Source organism: Callithrix jacchus, chromosome 7 (assembly GCF_049354715.1).
Source record: "Callithrix jacchus isolate 240 chromosome 7, calJac240_pri, whole genome shotgun sequence".
NCBI lineage: Eukaryota > Metazoa > Chordata > Mammalia > Primates > Cebidae > Callithrix > Callithrix jacchus.
Window position 1 is genome coordinate 26,511,363 of NC_133508.1, and position 17,064 is coordinate 26,528,426.

A 17,064-nucleotide genomic window follows, 5' to 3' on the forward strand; every position below is an offset into this window, starting at 1 on the left:
AACCATTATGTTTTCAACCACTCATTTACAGTAGAAAAGTTCTGCAATCCTAGCCTGCTGGCTTGGAGCAAAACCTTTGCAGGATTTGATAGGCATTTAAACAAAGAACCAGTCTCTGCGAGGCTGGAGAGAGCTGCGGGGCTGCGATGCCTGAAGTACAGATGGCTGAACCACAAGTCTTTGTGTTTCCAGAGTTGTTACCTTGGTCACCTGGAGTGTCAGCGCCAGGAGAGCCAGAAAGAGGAGCCAAACTGAGTTTTTGACCACCCAGGCTCCCATAGCCTGATCCAGACTCCTCCACCTAGCCCGCTCAGCACCAGCCTTCGGCAGGACGCTATCAACGCCTGACTGGTTCCCAGCTCTCACCCCGGTGCCTGGGCCCAGCTGCCATAGTGTGGATCCCATGACTCCTCGGGAAGCCCTGGACTCAGGCAGCGAGAAGACAGCGCTCTGTGGAGAAAATTGACCAGGGACATTTGTGCTCCAGGACACAGGACTTGGGCCCGTATGCGTCCAGCATGGGCCCCAGGATGTCCCTTCTAAGTGAGGGTCGAGGGGTGGTCTCCCAGACGGGATCCCCGGGTCTCTGCTTTGGTAGCAGCTTTGGTGACTGGTTCAGGAGTTCAGAGAAAGAAAACGGCTTGTGAACACAATGGAAATGACAGGCGCTCTGGCAGGCGCGGGGAAGGCAGCCGCCTCGGGAAGCCGACCGCAGCCCTTTCCCCTCTCTCCCTCCCTCTCTGCCAGAGCCCCGGAGTTGCGAGGTGCACTTGAAGTTGATCTCGACTGCCAGGAGAACGCAGCGCAAACTGTCAAAGGGCTCCCAGTCCTCAGGGCGTCCTCCCTGTTTGGAACAGCTTTTTGTAGAAAGGAAATCATCAGAAAGATTATTTCTTCTCCTTTCTTTATTAGAAAAAGAGAAAACCCTTCTTACTAGGCAGAGAGAGCCAATCTCGCGCTCCCGGGTCACCCGCTACCGCGAAGATTCGCTGGGGGCCAGGGTGGGGGGATGCCGTTGGTTTGAGTCCTCTTAAAACGAGGGCCCTGCGGGCGATGCCTTCTTTCCTACTCGGATTTAGAAAGCTGAGATTGCTTAGTTGGAAACCCTGTTCTCCCCTCCCAGGCTCACACAGATTCCTCTTACTGGCAAGCAGCGGGCCCTTCCACGCCTCTGCGTGCCAAGGTCACCAAATGACCTGATCCCATCCCCCACCCGCCGTCAATGCTGCCGACTCTGGCCGCTCTGTCTGCCTCGTTCCCTTCCAAGAAGTTTTTATTGGTTTTATTTGTTTTCCCCAGCCCAAGGTCCTCGGAAGACTCCAGCGTGGATTTTAATTGCCTCAATCAGCAGTCATCCTCCCCAGCCGTCACTCAGAGCCTGGACGGTGGGTCCTGCGATCTAGCCCTTGGCTGCGCAGAACGGTGCGCCCCGGGGGACCGCGCGGTTCAGCAGGCAGGCGTCAGGCTCTACTAAGGCGCTAAAATGAGCCCATCAACGGGTAGGAGCCCTTCACCCGCCGTCTTCTCCCCAGGCTCGTGAAAGGCGCTTGATGCCGGCCCAGCGGCGCGATCTCTCGAGGTTGCAGCGACCTCAGCACCAGCTAGGAGGAAGGCGGCGACGGAACACCGCTTTCTTTCCCCCAGCTGGAGTTAGACCTCAAACAACACCCCTGTCTGTGCATAAAGAAAACTACTCTGAGCCACGTCCCGCCTCGCCGAGGTGTCCCCAGTCGCCTCTCGCTGAGGCCGACGCGCAGCGGCTGTGGCAGCACCCGGGACAGCGGCCTCCGGCACTTCCCGCCTCTGGCTCGCCCCTGGAGGCGTTGGCACGCCTCCCACCCTCGCACTCTGACTCCAGTTGGCGTGCACGGTCTGCCTCGCAACCTCACGACTCAGCTCCCTCCCTCTCTCCTGGTTTTTCCTCCGCCGCCCCCTCATTCATCCCCACTGGGCTCCCTCTCCCTCAAATGCTCTCGGGCTCTCGACGCTTTCCTGAGTCCGGGCTCCGAAGACCCTCAGGTCCTCCCCGTCCTTTTTAAGGCTCCGCGGCTTCCAAAGCGTTGCCGCGTCCCTAAACCCTGTCTCCAGCTCGCGCACACACACACGCACACTCAGACACGCGCGTTTTCTATCCCGGCGTGACACCCGCCCTCGCCGCGCGGCCCCGCGGGTCCCCGCGCGGTGCCCTCCTCCCGACACACCGGCACGCACGCGCGCGCAGGGCCAAGTCCAAGGCAGCTCGCCGGCAGCTTGCACTCGCAGGCGACCTGCTCCAGTCTCCAACGCCGATGGCATCCCCGGGCTCCGGCTTTTGGTCCTTCGGGTCTGAAGATGGCTCCGGGGATCCCGACAATCCCGGCACAGGTAGGAAAGAGAACGCGGACCTGAGGTAGGAGAATTTTGCGGTAGTCTGGGGTTTGCGTGGCTTCGGGGAAGCAGAAGGAGGTTTTTCCACCTGCAACAGGAAACTTCTTCGGGCGCTTCTCCCTGCTTTTGGGCTAAGTCCTTGATCGCCCAAGAGCTCAAGACCTCTACAGATTCTTGTCCCCTGGGAAGAGGCCCGAATAGTCTCAGGCCCCTTTAACGGAAAGCTGGAAGAGCCCCCCAAAGACCGCGGTGTCTCCAGGACGTGGAATTCCGTGGGCTTGGGGCGCTGCTAAGATCTGGGTGTCTGGACCCTGGGGAGGGACGAAGTGACCGTGAAGATAGAACCAAAATGGGAAAGGCAAGAGAATTCTTGGTCTAGAAAGACAGTCTGCGAAAAAATGGATTGCTTCAGTGTTTAGGAAAACTCGCCCAAGCGAGGCAGGGAGAGTTTGCCTGAGCCGACTGGCACCTGGAAGGGCAGCGGTGTGGGCTTCTCCTTGGGAAGCAGATCAAGGAAATGAGGGGCGGCCGGGCGGCCGGGCTCCCACTTGCCTCCGGCACTTGCCGGCAGCACTAGGTCCTGAGCGGCCCCCAGGAGGAAGGCGGCCCCTTCCCGGACCCCCAGCTGTTTGATGTTCACACAGAACGAAATTTCACACGTCCGTCCGATGTTCTCTTTCTGCCTCGCTGCCCGCCTGCCTGTCTTTCCTTGCAGCGCGAGCCTGGTGTCAAGTGGCTCAGAAGTTCACAGGAGGCATCGGAAACAAACTGTGCGGTGAGTGCCCAAGGTTGGGGGCGGGCAAGGTCGCGCGCTCGCGGTCCGCCGGGTCCAAGCCGTCCTCTCACCTCTGCATAGCGGTCAGAGGAGCCGCGGATTCCTGGCCGTGGGTGGGCGGTAGCGAGGGAGCCGGGCCCGGCAGAGGATTGACCAGGCCCGCGCTCGATGTCCTTGCCCAGCCCTGCTCTATGGAGACACGGAGAAGCCGGCGGAGGGCGGCGGGAGCCAAACCCCGCGGGCCGCCACCCGGAAGGCCGCCTGCGCCTGCGATCATAAGCCTTGCAGCTGCTCCAAAGCGGATGTCAACTACGCGTTTCTCCACGCAACAGGTAAAGGCTCCGCGCCGAGCCCCGGGGCGCCCCGGCCCAGCTCTCTGCCCCGCCCACCGCAGCCTTGCGGGGGACCTCGCGCTGAGAGCCGGACTGGGGCGTTAAGGTGGCTGCGGAGGCGGGACCTGCCAGAATCTTTAGATGAAAGCGAGAAATGCGGGACCTGCCCGCTGGGTCCAGGTCCCCGAACGGGCCTCTAAACGCCAAGAGGGCTCTGAGGCCGTGGCGCTCTTCCCCCAGCGTTGCCCTTGGGGAGGCGGGTGGCCAGTGACCCAGGCGCTCGCGCGCGCCCTGAATCAAGGACGGCTGGCTTCCCTAGGCCGCTGGGGCCTCGGGTGGGACTCGATTTCCAAATATCGTGCCCGAGAATTCAGAATTGCACAATTTTTTTTAAGATCACGAGAGTGATTTGTAGCTGCAATCGCACAAGAGAACGATTCTATTCACATGAAACTCGCGCACAAGTTTTAACCCCGTGCGCTTACACAGTCTCCCAAATGCATGCGCGCTCACACACATGCAGTCACACACACGCACACGTTCCTCTCTCTCTTTCACACACACACACGCGCGCGCGCGCGCGCACACACACACACACACACACACTGACGGCGGGCTGTTCCCTTCCTAACAGACCAGAAATCCTAATGCTCCTTTTCCACTTTGGTTTGCCTGAAGGCATTCCAGACAAACTCTTCTGACCTGAAACCTTTCCATAAACATTTAAGATGATATACTGAGAAACAACATTTAGGACGAACTCCTGTGAAATACATATACGGAGGCACACGTTCTTCAAGAAAAGAAAGCCAACAATATGAGTTATGAATTGAAATGCAAGTTAATTTGGGGAAGAGGAGAAATCGTAATTTCTCTCATTCATTCTCTTAACCTTTGAAAAATGCCTCCTTTCTAAAGAAAAATATTCTGTGTTTCCAAAAGCTTTATTAAATAACATGAAATTTCTCAATTCAAAGAGATGTTACTGCCTTATCAAGATCTTGCCTTGAATATTTTCAAAGTAAAATTAAAATGTGGCATTTTAATTCCATTCTTTAGACCTGCTGCCGGCGTGTGATGGGGAAAGGCCCACTTTGGCGTTTCTGCAGGATGTTATGAACATTTTACTTCAGTATGTGGTGAAAAGTTTCGATAGATCAACCAAAGTGATTGATTTCCATTACCCTAATGAGCTTCTCCAAGAATATAATTGGGAATTGGCAGACCAACCACAAAATTTGGAGGAAATTTTGATGCATTGCCAAACAACTCTAAAATATGCAATTAAAACAGGTATTGTCTCATCGAAAATAATAAAGCTCTTTTTCTTTTACAATTTTTATTTTTTCTATAAAATGTTTGTTTGATGGAGTTACTGATGTTTTCAAAATTGCAAAGTTATTTTCATCATGTAGAAAATAGTCATTATTGTCATGATTCTAATCCAAAACACCTTCCACTGTTATTTTTCATGCTTCTGAAGTTGATAATGTCAGAAACATGATTTAAGTGTAAAATCATCAGGTTTTACGTTGCATGTATTTGGACCCGGAGATTAACCGCTGGTATAGAAGCAAACATTTATCAGCAGAGGCCAGCAGACCCAAAATGAAGAACGAGAATATGGAAATAAAAGCTCAAGAAATGCATGATCCAAACAAAACCCCGAATGCCAGTGCTGTGCTGGTATTGTCTTTGGCATTGAACTGGTTAGAAACAGGACTCACCACCCTATTAATCACTGAGCAGGAGGGATGTTTTCACATTTTCTCAAATGGCCAACCTTTCCGATTTGAATTCAGATTTTCACTTATTTTTAAGGAAACGTGCACAACACACAAGCAGACATGCCAGAAGCTAGCTTAGCAATTCAGCCTTGTTATTCAAGGATATGTGTTCCTCCCAGCCACTGTGTATGTGAGATAAAGAAAAAAGGGGGGAAGGGCAAATCAGATATCCTTAGGGGGAAATGTTTTTAAATATATTTTTGTGGTCTTCTGGCTTTTCACATGATTCTTTATATTTCATCTATGTGACAGCTTCGTTTATAACATTTATGTGGGTCCATTCTGAGCTTTCATGTTATCTACACAAAGTCGGCTATTCATCTGCCCAGGTCTTAATTATCCTTGCTTTTTACATTGTCTCTAATCATCCTGATACAGGAAGGCATGGCCCTTCATTAAGGCAATAAAAATAAGTATGAATGAATTTCCAGGTGCGAGGAGGACTTTGTAGATCTAAATGGATGTGTAGTCTTTAAAAGATTTGCTAGCAAATAAAAAATGTGAACTATGACATGAACATTCATCACCGTAGAAATGTCATCTTTTTAGACTGCAAATTTTTTGCTGATGAATTATCATTATTATGCTAATCAATAACAAACATTCTTAAAATGTTTGCTGTGAGAACTTTAGTTCTTTTTTTTCTTTTTTGTTCACATTATTTATACCAACAGAGAAGAAAGGTATGCATATGAAAAGCCTTGGGACATTGATATCTATCAAAGTCAGGAGTTTTGAAGGGGTATTCGACATAATCCTCAATTAATGTTCATGGAGAACCCACATGTTTACAGCAGGCATTAAAAATGTCCTACCCCTCCTCAGCTTTTCCTGCATCAATAGTGCAATCCTGAGGAATGCTTTTATTCATCTTTGTTTGACCCATTCTCCATAACATATTTAGATATGTTAATAGTAAATTGCTACCTATTGTTTTTATTGCTACCAAACCAAAAAGAACCTATGAAAATGTTTTATGTCTTCATCCTTGAAAGCTAGCGGTGCCTGAAATGCAGTCTAAAGAGTTAAGATAATGGGAATTGCAAGCCAATGAAAACAATAGTTCTGTCTATCAATGTTCCATTTAGTGCCAGGAAAAGATAGGCTAATTCAATACTTGGATTTTGCCATAATGCTTGTGAAACTGTTAGTCAGGTGTCACTGTAATGCATTTTATTTAAAGTTCAGATAAAAATGTGATGGATTAAGTTGGATTTCTAAGCAAGGCATATCAATATCAATTCAATCTCTCAATACTTTTCATAACATATTTAGTCTGCTGGCCTTTTCCTTCCAAATAGCATCTCAAAAAATTAACAGCAGTCCTCTTCCCTATTCAGCTGGCAAGCCTATAGATTTCTGTGCTATGACTATCATATTTGTCATCTGGCACTATTTAGGGTATGTCAATTAGTCACCACCCCTGCTACCACCAAACATTTTAATGGTCCTCAGGAGATTATTTTATAAAATGCATATTGTCATCTTGTTTCAACTGAGAGACCTTACCCTGATTTCCACTTGGGCTTCAAGCTTAGAGAGGAGTGAAGGGCAGTGGGAAAATGAAGTCTTCATGGATTGTTAAAATTACTTCTGTGAAAAGAAATGTTGGAACACAGAAAACTGTCCAGAGAAGGATATAATTCACATTTGCAGAGATCATTAGATTTGGTGCTGGTGGTAGTGGTGCTGGCTGGGGAAGAGAGGACTTAACGTGGTCCTGAATCTTTAACCAAACCACCAGACAAAGGGAATTAAGCCTCAGTAGATGAGGCCATTCTGGTGTGAGTATTGCCAGGACATCAAGAGCCCTTTGGACCGACTTTTGGCCTCTTCCCAACTGATTGTGAGCACCAGGATCAGAGTTGCCTGAGGTTGGTTGTTCCCGGTCTGCTCATCTGTCCATGCTCGTTTGCTAGTCTGCAGGGAGCATCCCTGAGTCTGAGCTGCGGATTCTCACATCTCAAGCTCGCCATCTTCCTGGCCTCACCGGCTCTGTGTGGCCACCGGATGCCTGACGCACTGTGCTCTGCTCCCATCACAGGGATTGGCAGGGCGGCGACAGCAGCAGGAGGCCAAGGGCTGCCAGGACAGCTGACTGGTGGGGGCAGGTCTCACAATTCCTCAGAGAAAGCCCTGCCTGTATTTGCTGGGCAGCCTTAGAAAGCAGCCTGTAGTGGTCACAGGACAATAGTAAATGTCATTAGGGGAGTATTTCTGCCAGAAATCAAGAGGGCCTGTTGATCTGACCTGTCAAACCATCTCCCTCCCTGTTTTCACATAATGATCAGGGAATGAAAATTTTGAGGCAAGAGAGAGATTCAGGTAAAATGGCAGACAAAGGTAAAAAAATATAGAGGGAGGAAGGGAAATCCAGCAATGAAAGCATCAAACTTGTTTTCACAGTTTGTGGAAAGTTATCATCAGGGTAGATTGGCCTTCTGATATCCAGGGGCACAACACATCCCTTTCTGTCTTATGCAGAGGTTTTCATTCCCAAGTTTCCCTGGAGTTAAATACCGTCTAGTCATAGACATCACATTCATCCAGAAAACGCATGTGAATTGAAAGAATAAGATTAATGGATAGAGCTGATAATCCTTATTAATTTCCTCACTTGAAAAAAAAATGGCTTAGAGAAAGAGAAATAAAGGAGCATCGGGAGGGAGGAAACGGCTGTGATTTCAGCTGCGAGTATAATGAGATGGGAAGTCAATGAGGCAGAGAGGAGTGCAGGGTTGCTCCAGACATCAGTGGCCACAGCAGCAAAAAGGCCTTTTCACCTTTCTTGGATGGGTAAACTGAGGGGGGTCAGCATCAGAGATAGAAGGGTTCTGCATGAGGCCACAAGGACATAAAACAATGCTGGAGAATGCTCACTAGATACACAAATCCTGGTGCCGCTAAAATGTGCGTCTTCCCAGCTTCTATCTTTTCCCAGTGTCTAACTCTCCGGCCACATGGCTGAGGCTGATAAGAGAGCACTCCAGTGCAGGAGATAAGCTAGACATTGACTTTTGTCTCTGCTTTTCCCCATTGCCTTCCTTTATCATGTTTTGCCTGTGCTGGAGATGAGAGAGATCACATCCCAGGCCTCAGACAGATGTCCAGAATGAGGAAGATAGCTTTTTATCAGATGCTGTTTCCATAATTGCCCATCATCCAAAATTTTTGCTACTGTGCAAATCATGGACCTATCGATGATAGGCTTTTGTGAAGCAAGAGGAGAAAACTGAGTGCTAATGACATATTTATAATCACATTTTAAATAATAGCCTCAGGAGAATGTGGATGTCAATCCATTTGGAGAATTTTAGAGAAATCCAGAAGTTAATGAGACAAGCCCTGCTAATGGACTAATCAGTCCATTGAATATATCTTTATGCATCTTGTTGATAAAACAGTTGCGTTGACTGTATGTGGCTTTATTTTAAATCACAACTATGAAGGAGTTCTGTTGTTTGTAATCAACAAAGAAGAACTGACAAGAATTAGCTTTGTCCATGCCATCTTTAGACAATCATCACTTTTTGAATCCAGGGCAAATCACTCAGTGGAGTGTCCTATTTTCTCATTTTTGCCCTGTCTTTTGTAATCATCAGCCATTTGTCACTGATACTATTATGAATGTTGGCATGCCTGGCGGATGTCATGGTATGACTGATTCTCAGGACGACTACAACAAAAGAGGACTTCTAGCAGCATGAGTGTAAACGAGAAGTAACCTGTCTGAATTGCTTTGGGTTGCAGTAGCATTTTAGCTTGCAAAAATATTGAAAGCAGAGAAGAAATCAATGTCCAGATTGCAAACCACATTTGTAATTTTTTATATAGTATGTTTAAAGGAGGATTTGTAGGGTATGTTTTAAGAAATATCAAAACGTAAAGTAGTCTTCATGGTTAGAGGAATGCTTTAATAGTGTGTGTGTGTGTGTGTGTGTGTGTGTGTGTGTGTGTGTGTTCTTGCATATACACATGTGTGTACATGTTGGATTTCTACTTACGAATTTCCTGTCACTGACAGATCTTTCACGCTCCTTTAGCTAGAGAAATCATGTGTTTGAGAGGCATTCATTTTCACTGGAGGTAATCCTGATTCTGGTATTCCATTTCATTCAGGGCATCCCAGATACTTCAATCAACTTTCCACTGGATTGGATATGGTGGGATTAGCAGCAGACTGGCTGACATCAACAGCAAATACTAACATGTAAGTAGCCAAATGTATTTTTATGTAATTTAGGATAATTATTAGAGACATTCCATAGTCTTTACCTCTTATGTGAAAATCTGTTTTTATTAAGTTGCCACTAAAATAGTGATACAAACTTCTGAAGTGTAAGTGTTCACTTTAATGTAACATAAAGTAGTCCTGATATATCTTCCATGTAATCAAACGCTACAAAATTTTTAAAACACAAAAGAGACTTTTTTCTGACATTTTTGATTTATTATTATGCATAATGTCAAAGACAAATGGGACCAGATATTATCCTTTAAATCATGTTACTCTGCAATATTTTTTATTTATTTAATACGATAAATTCCCCGTGTGTCTTAGGTCAATAATTGGAGCTCTTGATTTTAGGGATATAGAGAAAATAAACAAACCTTTGGAAGGCCTTTTTGAAATAATTTTCTCTCTACTTAATGTCATAATCTTAACACTTATAAATGTATGTTTTGAAAAAGTAAATAGTTCTGTAGCTATTGTAATGATTGTAAATTATTTCTTTGAGTGACAAAGGTAAAATGTGGCCATAACTACATTTCAGGTTCACCTATGAAATTGCCCCAGTATTTGTGCTTTTGGAATATGTCACCCTAAAGAAAATGAGAGAAATCATTGGCTGGCCAGGGGGCTCTGGCGATGGAATATTTTCTCCAGGTACATGATATTTCAACTTTCTTTGTGGTTTTTCTTCTAAAATACAATGCCTTGTTGTAAGCCTGGGGAAGATTAAATATTTAGCCTGTGTCTCTGCTCAGATTAAATAGACTGTGTGTTGATCAAAAGAATGAATGTGATTAAATGCACATGACCACTGGACATGCCTCCAAGCTAAGTAACCCATGCTTGAACATCAGTTATTTGTGTCCAAAAAGAGCATAATCAGAGATGGTACTTACCCAGTGCTTCTACTGTGATCCTATAAGCAGGATGTATGGATAACGTGGAACAAAGGAATCAAGATTTCTAATCAGGAAATTAACTCTCTGACGCTCTTCCTAGAATTAGTGAAAGGAAACAGGTAGCCTCATTTATTAAAGCATTTGCTGTTCAAGGTTGCCTAGCAAGGTAAGTCTACTCAATAGAGCATATGGACCGCGGTATTTTTGAAATAACAAGCAACAAAGTGGACTTACGCTAATTTCAAGGAGGACAGAGAATGCCTTGGGAGAGAATTTCTTAGAGCAAAAAATAAAAAAAAGAGGGTTATGATTTCTTCAAGAGCTTTCTCATCCCTTCTCTTTTTTGTCATGATATTCAGTCTTTTCCATTCTGCCTTTTATCACCAGCCATTGCATTCTAAGCTCCATTATTTACACCTCTTCCAGCCCAGAGGATCAACCTGAAACAAAAAGCTATGCCCTCGGTTTATGATTCTGTGTATGACCTTGGTTTGATGCAGAAAAGGAATAGAAGTCAGTAAGGCAGTGGAAAGAGTCACTGATTCATGGAAAAAAACCCATCAGCTAATCAGTGGCAGGAGCGGGAGTCATTAGTCCACTGAGACAGGACCCACCTGGGAGAGAGGCCAGAGCCATACCTGTCGTTGTGTCAGACAGTGCATAAGGCCAAGTGGTTGTGATCTTTCTTTAGCAAATCTACAAAGACAAGCAGATGATGAGAGAGAGGGAGGAAGAAAAGAATGAGTGGAAAGAAGAAATGATAAATAAGCAAGAGTGGTCCCAAGACCAGGCTTAAGTTAAGCATGTTTGCCTGCAAGCTGTGTTCGGCTATTTTACTTTATGTCTTTAAATATATAGCACAATTTTTCAGGTGCTGAAAGAAAAGGTGTTAGTTAAATGGAAGGGAAAATTAGCCTTTTTAAACGTCATTGAACAACAGCTGTGATTAATTTTAACCTAGCCTTTATTTTGTAGGGCACTTAGTACTTAGTTTTCTGCTGGAAAACCATCCCTGTTGGGGGAGCTTGCCTGATGCTTTGGAAACATTTTTCATGAGGAATGAAGTGGGATACAGAGATCCTCATCATTTCTACCTTTCTTCTTCCTACCCTTGTGTGGTTGGTTTTAGGATTGATCTGTCCCTGAGATGAACCAAGAACATGCTGGGCTCTGTTTTTTTCTTTTATTTGAATTTATTTTATGCTGAATTTATTTCCATGCCATAAGTTTTAATGGTCCCCAGGAGCACAGAGAGAACAGCTGTACATGTTGATCCTGAACATTGACTAATTTGAATAAGAGCCAGGCCCAATTTACCTGGCTGGTCTGAAAAACCTACATGCCCCAGAAAACATATACCCAGAGAAAGAATTCTCTTTGGCAGTTCTGCAAGGCCAGGTATGGACTTAGAGCTTACCCTCCACACTTATTGACGATGGGGGATTTTCACGTGAAGACTTCAGCTTGAGTATGGAAATTATAGGATTCCTTGGAAACTAAAGACCCATTTGCTCTTACCCCAAGATGCAAGCCATAGATATCACACTACAGTGCAATGCAGACATTGCAAAGTGGGGAGAAGACAGCAGAGAAGGTCATTGCAACCTGTTTTTGCTCTACTTTCTACAAGACATCACAGAGGAGAAGTGGCTCATCATATCCTTACTCGCTATGGATGCTATTCTCAGGAACATCCAGCCTTGCTCCTGCAGTAAAGGGTCTTACAATTTAAGAGTGGGGATAGAGAAAGCCACACATCTTGTGGGTCTGGGATCTAAAAGTCACATTCCCTGGGATTCAACGTGAAGGGTTAGATCTGTGACTTAAAACATACCGCTTTACACCTATATCAATAATATTCAAAGGCATCATGCTTTGTGGAAAGTCTTTTAGGACTCCTAAAAGAAATCTGCCTTTGTGGTGTCACTTACCCTGGGAACCAGAGAAGTACAGAGCACTCCTTACTGCTCATCAAGTCACAAAGCACAAAGACTAAGGAGGAGCTAGGAAAGAAAGCTTGGCTTGGTCATAGACCTTTTCCTAGCTAAAAGGGTTTTCATAATATTTCAGCACTTGCTTTTATTTATTTTATTTTTTTTTTTTTTTTGAGACAGAGTCTCACTCTGTCACCCAGGCTGGAGTGCAGTGGTATGATCTCGGCTCACTGCAACCTCCACCTCCCGGGTTCAAGCAATTCCTGTGCCTCAGCCTCCCCAGTAGCTGGGATTACAGGTACGTGCCATCATGCCCAGCCAATTTTTGTATTTTTAGTAGAGATTGGGTTTCGCCATGTTGGCCAGGTGTTGAATTCCTGACCTCAGGTGACTCACCCACACCTTACTCTCCCAAAGTAGCACTTGCTTTTACATCCTTTTTTGAAGATTCGTAGGAAATAAGAGCTCACGCATCTGTTCTCATGCCTCTGTTACACAAAACGGTCTTCTCTGCCCAGAGGCCCAGAAGCTTCTTCCTCCCACTCAGGGCTGCTGAGCCTTTAGCCAGAGGACAGCTGAGCTGCAGAGTGAGGCGTAGGAGGGCAGAGCTGGAAGCCTCAGGAGAACTGCATGTGAAGAGCACTTTCTTTGGGTACATCTTCCCCTTTTTCTTCTTCCCTCCTTCCTTCTCCAGCCTCTTTAAGAACAACTAAAGCTGGCTGGTCCAAAGGTAGTGAGTTATGCCAATTGATCGTTCACAATCAGTTACAGATCGAACGCCTTGTTCTACTCTTTCCCCCCTTCTCACTACTGCACTTGACTAGTCTTAAAAAAAAAAAACAAAGAAAGAAAAATAAATAAATAAGAGCAACTAAAGCTGCAATTCTCAAATGAGGTCATTTTGCCTTCCCCAAGGGACATATGGCAAAATCTATAGATAATTTTGATTGTCTGGGGGAGGGAGTGCTATGGGCATCCAGTGGGTAGAAACCAGGGATGCTGCTCGACACCTTGCAATGCCCCAGTCAGTCCTTACCACAGTTATGTTGCCCAAAATGTCAGTAAGTGCCAAGACCATGAGCTGGAATGGAATTTCCTTTCTAAGCGGACCCTGCTTCCAGCCACCTACAGTCAGCCTTTTAGACAGGGTGTCTGCTCAGAGCAGGTGTGACCTGGATTCTACTTATCCTGTGTCTCTGGGGTCTAGGAAGGAAGGAATCGCCCTCATTCTGACTAAGGACAGAGCCAGGATCTGGGTGATGAGTGCTCTGTGCCAGGCGGCCTGCTTGGTCAGAGCCCAGGGCTGGAGAGGCAAAGGGCATGGCCTTGCATGGGCCATTCAGCTTGACACAGAGCCCTCTTCCTCCTCAGCCACCAGGAAGGAAAGCAACTCGGAGCACTCATGTGATGGCAGGGCCTGGGGTGTCCCCTTCGCCATAGAAGGGAGAAGCAGTACCTTCACTCTGCCTCATGGCCTCATGCCTTCCACACCAGTGTATTAATTTGCATTCATAACAATCTGTCTCTTATGAATTGCAAAAATCCTAAACTTCCCAACAGCCCTGGGTTTTCTTTGCTTGTCAAGTGAGACTCTACTTATAAGACACGAATCTTATGGCGTGGAATCCCTGACAACCTTAGGATGACATAGAAAAGTGATGCAATATGGACTGAAAATTCTTAGTTGTGTGTTTTTCTATAATTATGAAATAAGTTTTGTTACCTAATACAATTGTATTTCAATGATGTCTTTGCAAGGGAAGACCTGTTTAGAGGGGATGAACAGATGAGTATGATGAGATGGACTTGGAGGTTGATCCTTTATAACAGGGGTCCCCAGCCCCCTGTGGTGGATCCCTAACGGGGTCTGTGGTCTATTAGGAACCAAGCGCACAGCAGGAGGTGAGCAGGGGGCCCCCAACATTACCGCCTGAGCTCCGCCTCCTGTCAGGCCAGCAGCCACATTAGATTCTCACTGGAGCCTGAATCCATGAACTGCGCATGCAAGGGATCTAGGTTACATGCTCCTCATGAGAATCTAACAACTAATGATCTGAGGTAGAACAGTTTCATCCCAAAACCATTCTCCACCCCACCCCACCAGCTCCTGACTCGCTGTTAAGTGGAAAAATTATCTTGCAGGAAATGCAGCACTGCTGCCAAAAATGTTGGGGACTACTCGGTAAGAATTGTTTATTAAGCCGGGCATGGTGGCTCACGCCTGTAATCCCAGCACTTTGGGAGGCCAAGGCGAGCAGATCACGAGGTCAAGAGATCGAGACCATCCTGGCCAACATGGTGAAACCCTGTCTCTACTAAAAATACAAAAATAAATAAATAAATAAAATTAGCCAGGCGTGGTGGTACATGCCTGTGGTCCCAGCTTCTTGGGAGGCTGGGACAGGAGAATCACTTGAACCCAGGAGATGGAGGTCTCAGTGAGCTGAGATCATGCTACTGCACTCCAGCCTGGGTGACAGAGTGAGACCCTGTCTCAAGTTACAAAAAAAAAAAAAAAGAAAGAAAGAAAGATAAAAGAATTGTTGATTAATAGCTCATACCAGTAACCGAGTAACAGCTGATTTATCTTAATCCAAGTGCAAGGCACTGTATGAGTTGAAATGAAAAAAAATAATAATACGTTTTCTTCATCTGGATATACGTAGGATTTTACATACCCAACACAGAATGACCACACTCACAAGCTGGGACGGGAGGCAAACCGTTTTATTTTGAATAAAAACAAACAAACAAAAACAAACCTCTTCAAAGGGCTCCCAGCAAGAGCAGAATCCTTTGCAGTTCCCCTGAGTGACTGAGATGGGGTGTGGCGTGTGGCACCTGTCCTGTCCCAGTGTGCCCTCTTGGGTAGCGCCTGTGAGTCTGAGGATTCAGTTTAAAGAAAGCCAATAGGGTTTTCTCCTGAGTCCAAGAAGGACTCATATCACTGGAAGTAGGGAATGTGGCTTGCATGTGAAATGAGGTCCCTAATACATAAAGTAACTGTGTGTTGCTATGCACTCTAGGTGGCGCCATATCTAACATGTATGCCATGATGATCGCGCGCTTTAAGATGTTCCCGGAAGTCAAGGAGAAAGGAATGGCTGCTGTTCCCAGGCTCATTGCCTTCACGTCTGAGCATGTATGTGTTTCCGTTCTCCAAATTTAAGGTTATGTTCTGTAAAGCCCAAGTTGAAGGAATGATGGCTGGAAATGCATTATCCCCAGAGGTCCTCTTTCTAGGAGACACCTTGGGAGAGAATAAGGGAGAAAGCTGAGTGGTACTATGGGGTGCCCTCCTTGACTCTTTGAAATTCAAGAAAACCCTCGAAGATAAGGAGGCATCCTGGGCAACATAGTGAGACCCCATCTTCACAGAAAATTTAAAAAATTAGCTGGGCGTGGTGCCTAAAGCTATGATCCCAAGACACTGAGGTGGGAGAATTACTTGAGCTCAGGAGGTCAAGACTACAGGGAGCTGTGATTGTACCCTTCCCTTCTGTGCAATCAAGTTGCATGTTCGGGGAAGGGTAAGAGGAGGAGAAAAGGCAAAGGGACTACAGACTCATTTGGACCATTGTAGGCCCGTATAATGAAAACTCCAGAGTAGCCTTTGAGACAGTTTTTCTGTTTAAAAACTCAGCCCACTGATCTGAGATATTCTGCCCTCATGGTGCCTTGAGCCTTTCTTTTTTTCTTTTTTTTTGACAGTCTTGCTTTGTCACCCAGACTGTAGTGCAGCGGTGCAGTCACATCTCACTGCAGCCTCAGCCTCTTAGGTTCAAGTGATCCTCCCACCTCAGCCTCCTGGATAGCTGGGACTTCAGATGTGTGTTATCATAGCTGACTAGTTTTTCTATTTTTTGTAGAGCCAGGGTCTTGCAATGTTGGCTAGGCTGGTCTCAAACTCCTGGTCTCAAGTGATCCTACCACTTTGGCCTCCCAAAATGCTGAGATTACAGGTGTGAGCCACCATCATACTAAGCCTGAACCATTTAACATTCATCTTTGACTAACTTGACCAGAGGTTTCTTTTTTTTCTTTTACCATAAAATAATAGCACCCGGCTGGGCTCGGTGGCTTACACCTGTAATCCCAGCACTTTGGAAGGCCTAGGCAGGCAGAGCACTTGAAATCAGGAGTTTGAGACCCACCTGGCCAACATGGTGAAACCCTGTCTCTACTAAAAATACAAAAATTAGCCAAGTGTAGTGGCACATACTTGTAATCCCAGCTTCTCAGGAGGCTGAGACAGGAGAATCGCCTCTTGAACCTGGGAGGCAGAGGTTGCAGTGAGACGAGATCACATCACTGCATTCCAGCCTGGGCAATGGAGTGACACTCCATTCTCAAAAAAAAGAAAAAAAAAAAAAGCAAAGCGTAAGACTGTTCTTTAATGATCTCTGCCTCACAGTAGCCTGGGGTTTGTAATACAGCTGCCTCAGAGACAATCAGGAAACCCACTGATGGCCAGGGAACTAAGAGACAGGGAAGGAGGAAGGGTCTAGAGGGAGACTCAGGGCTCCTGTAAGGAGATGTCACTCAGGAGACGCAGGGAACTGTGATGGGCCTCAGGTCCAGATCCACCGTGGAATTTCTCTGTTTTCCATTTTAAGTGAGGTGAGTGTGTGTCTGTGGGTGTCTATGTGTGTGTGTCTGTAAGGTGTGTATCTGTATGTGTCTATGACAAGGAAACAGAGTGGAAACCAGCAGATACAGTCCATTACCACAGTAGT

The 17,064-nt window shown here is 46.2% G+C and overlaps 2 protein-coding genes across 3 annotated transcripts in view; both read left to right on the forward strand.

Annotated features, from left to right (window-relative positions):
* The first annotated feature begins 318 nt into the window (after positions 1-318).
* Positions 319-2,190, forward strand: LOC144576894 (uncharacterized). Of its 2 annotated transcripts, none has more exons than XM_078329621.1 (3): positions 319-543; positions 1,300-1,385; positions 1,533-2,190. In XM_078329621.1, exons 1-3 carry the CDS (start codon positions 519-521, stop codon positions 2,037-2,039), a joined length of 618 nt encoding a protein of 205 aa, XP_078185747.1. In that variant the 5' UTR covers positions 319-518; the 3' UTR covers positions 2,040-2,190. The 2 variants fall into 2 exon arrangements, with proteins under 2 accessions (XP_078185747.1, XP_078185746.1); XM_078329620.1 differs by lacking the exon at positions 319-543 and adding an exon at positions 646-764.
* A 62-nt stretch (positions 2,191-2,252) lies between these two features.
* GAD2 (glutamate decarboxylase 2) overlaps positions 2,253-17,064 on the forward strand; it is a 90,029-nt gene continuing 75,217 nt past the window's right edge. Inside the window, exons 1-7 of the mRNA XM_002750103.6 lie at positions 2,253-2,364; positions 3,083-3,142; positions 3,325-3,474; positions 4,534-4,767; positions 9,381-9,471; positions 10,037-10,149; positions 15,355-15,470. Of these exons, the coding sequence (XP_002750149.1) occupies positions 2,289-2,364; positions 3,083-3,142; positions 3,325-3,474; positions 4,534-4,767; positions 9,381-9,471; positions 10,037-10,149; positions 15,355-15,470 (840 nt within the window). The 5' untranslated portion in view covers positions 2,253-2,288. The remainder of the gene's footprint in view (positions 2,365-3,082; positions 3,143-3,324; positions 3,475-4,533; positions 4,768-9,380; positions 9,472-10,036; positions 10,150-15,354; positions 15,471-17,064) is intronic.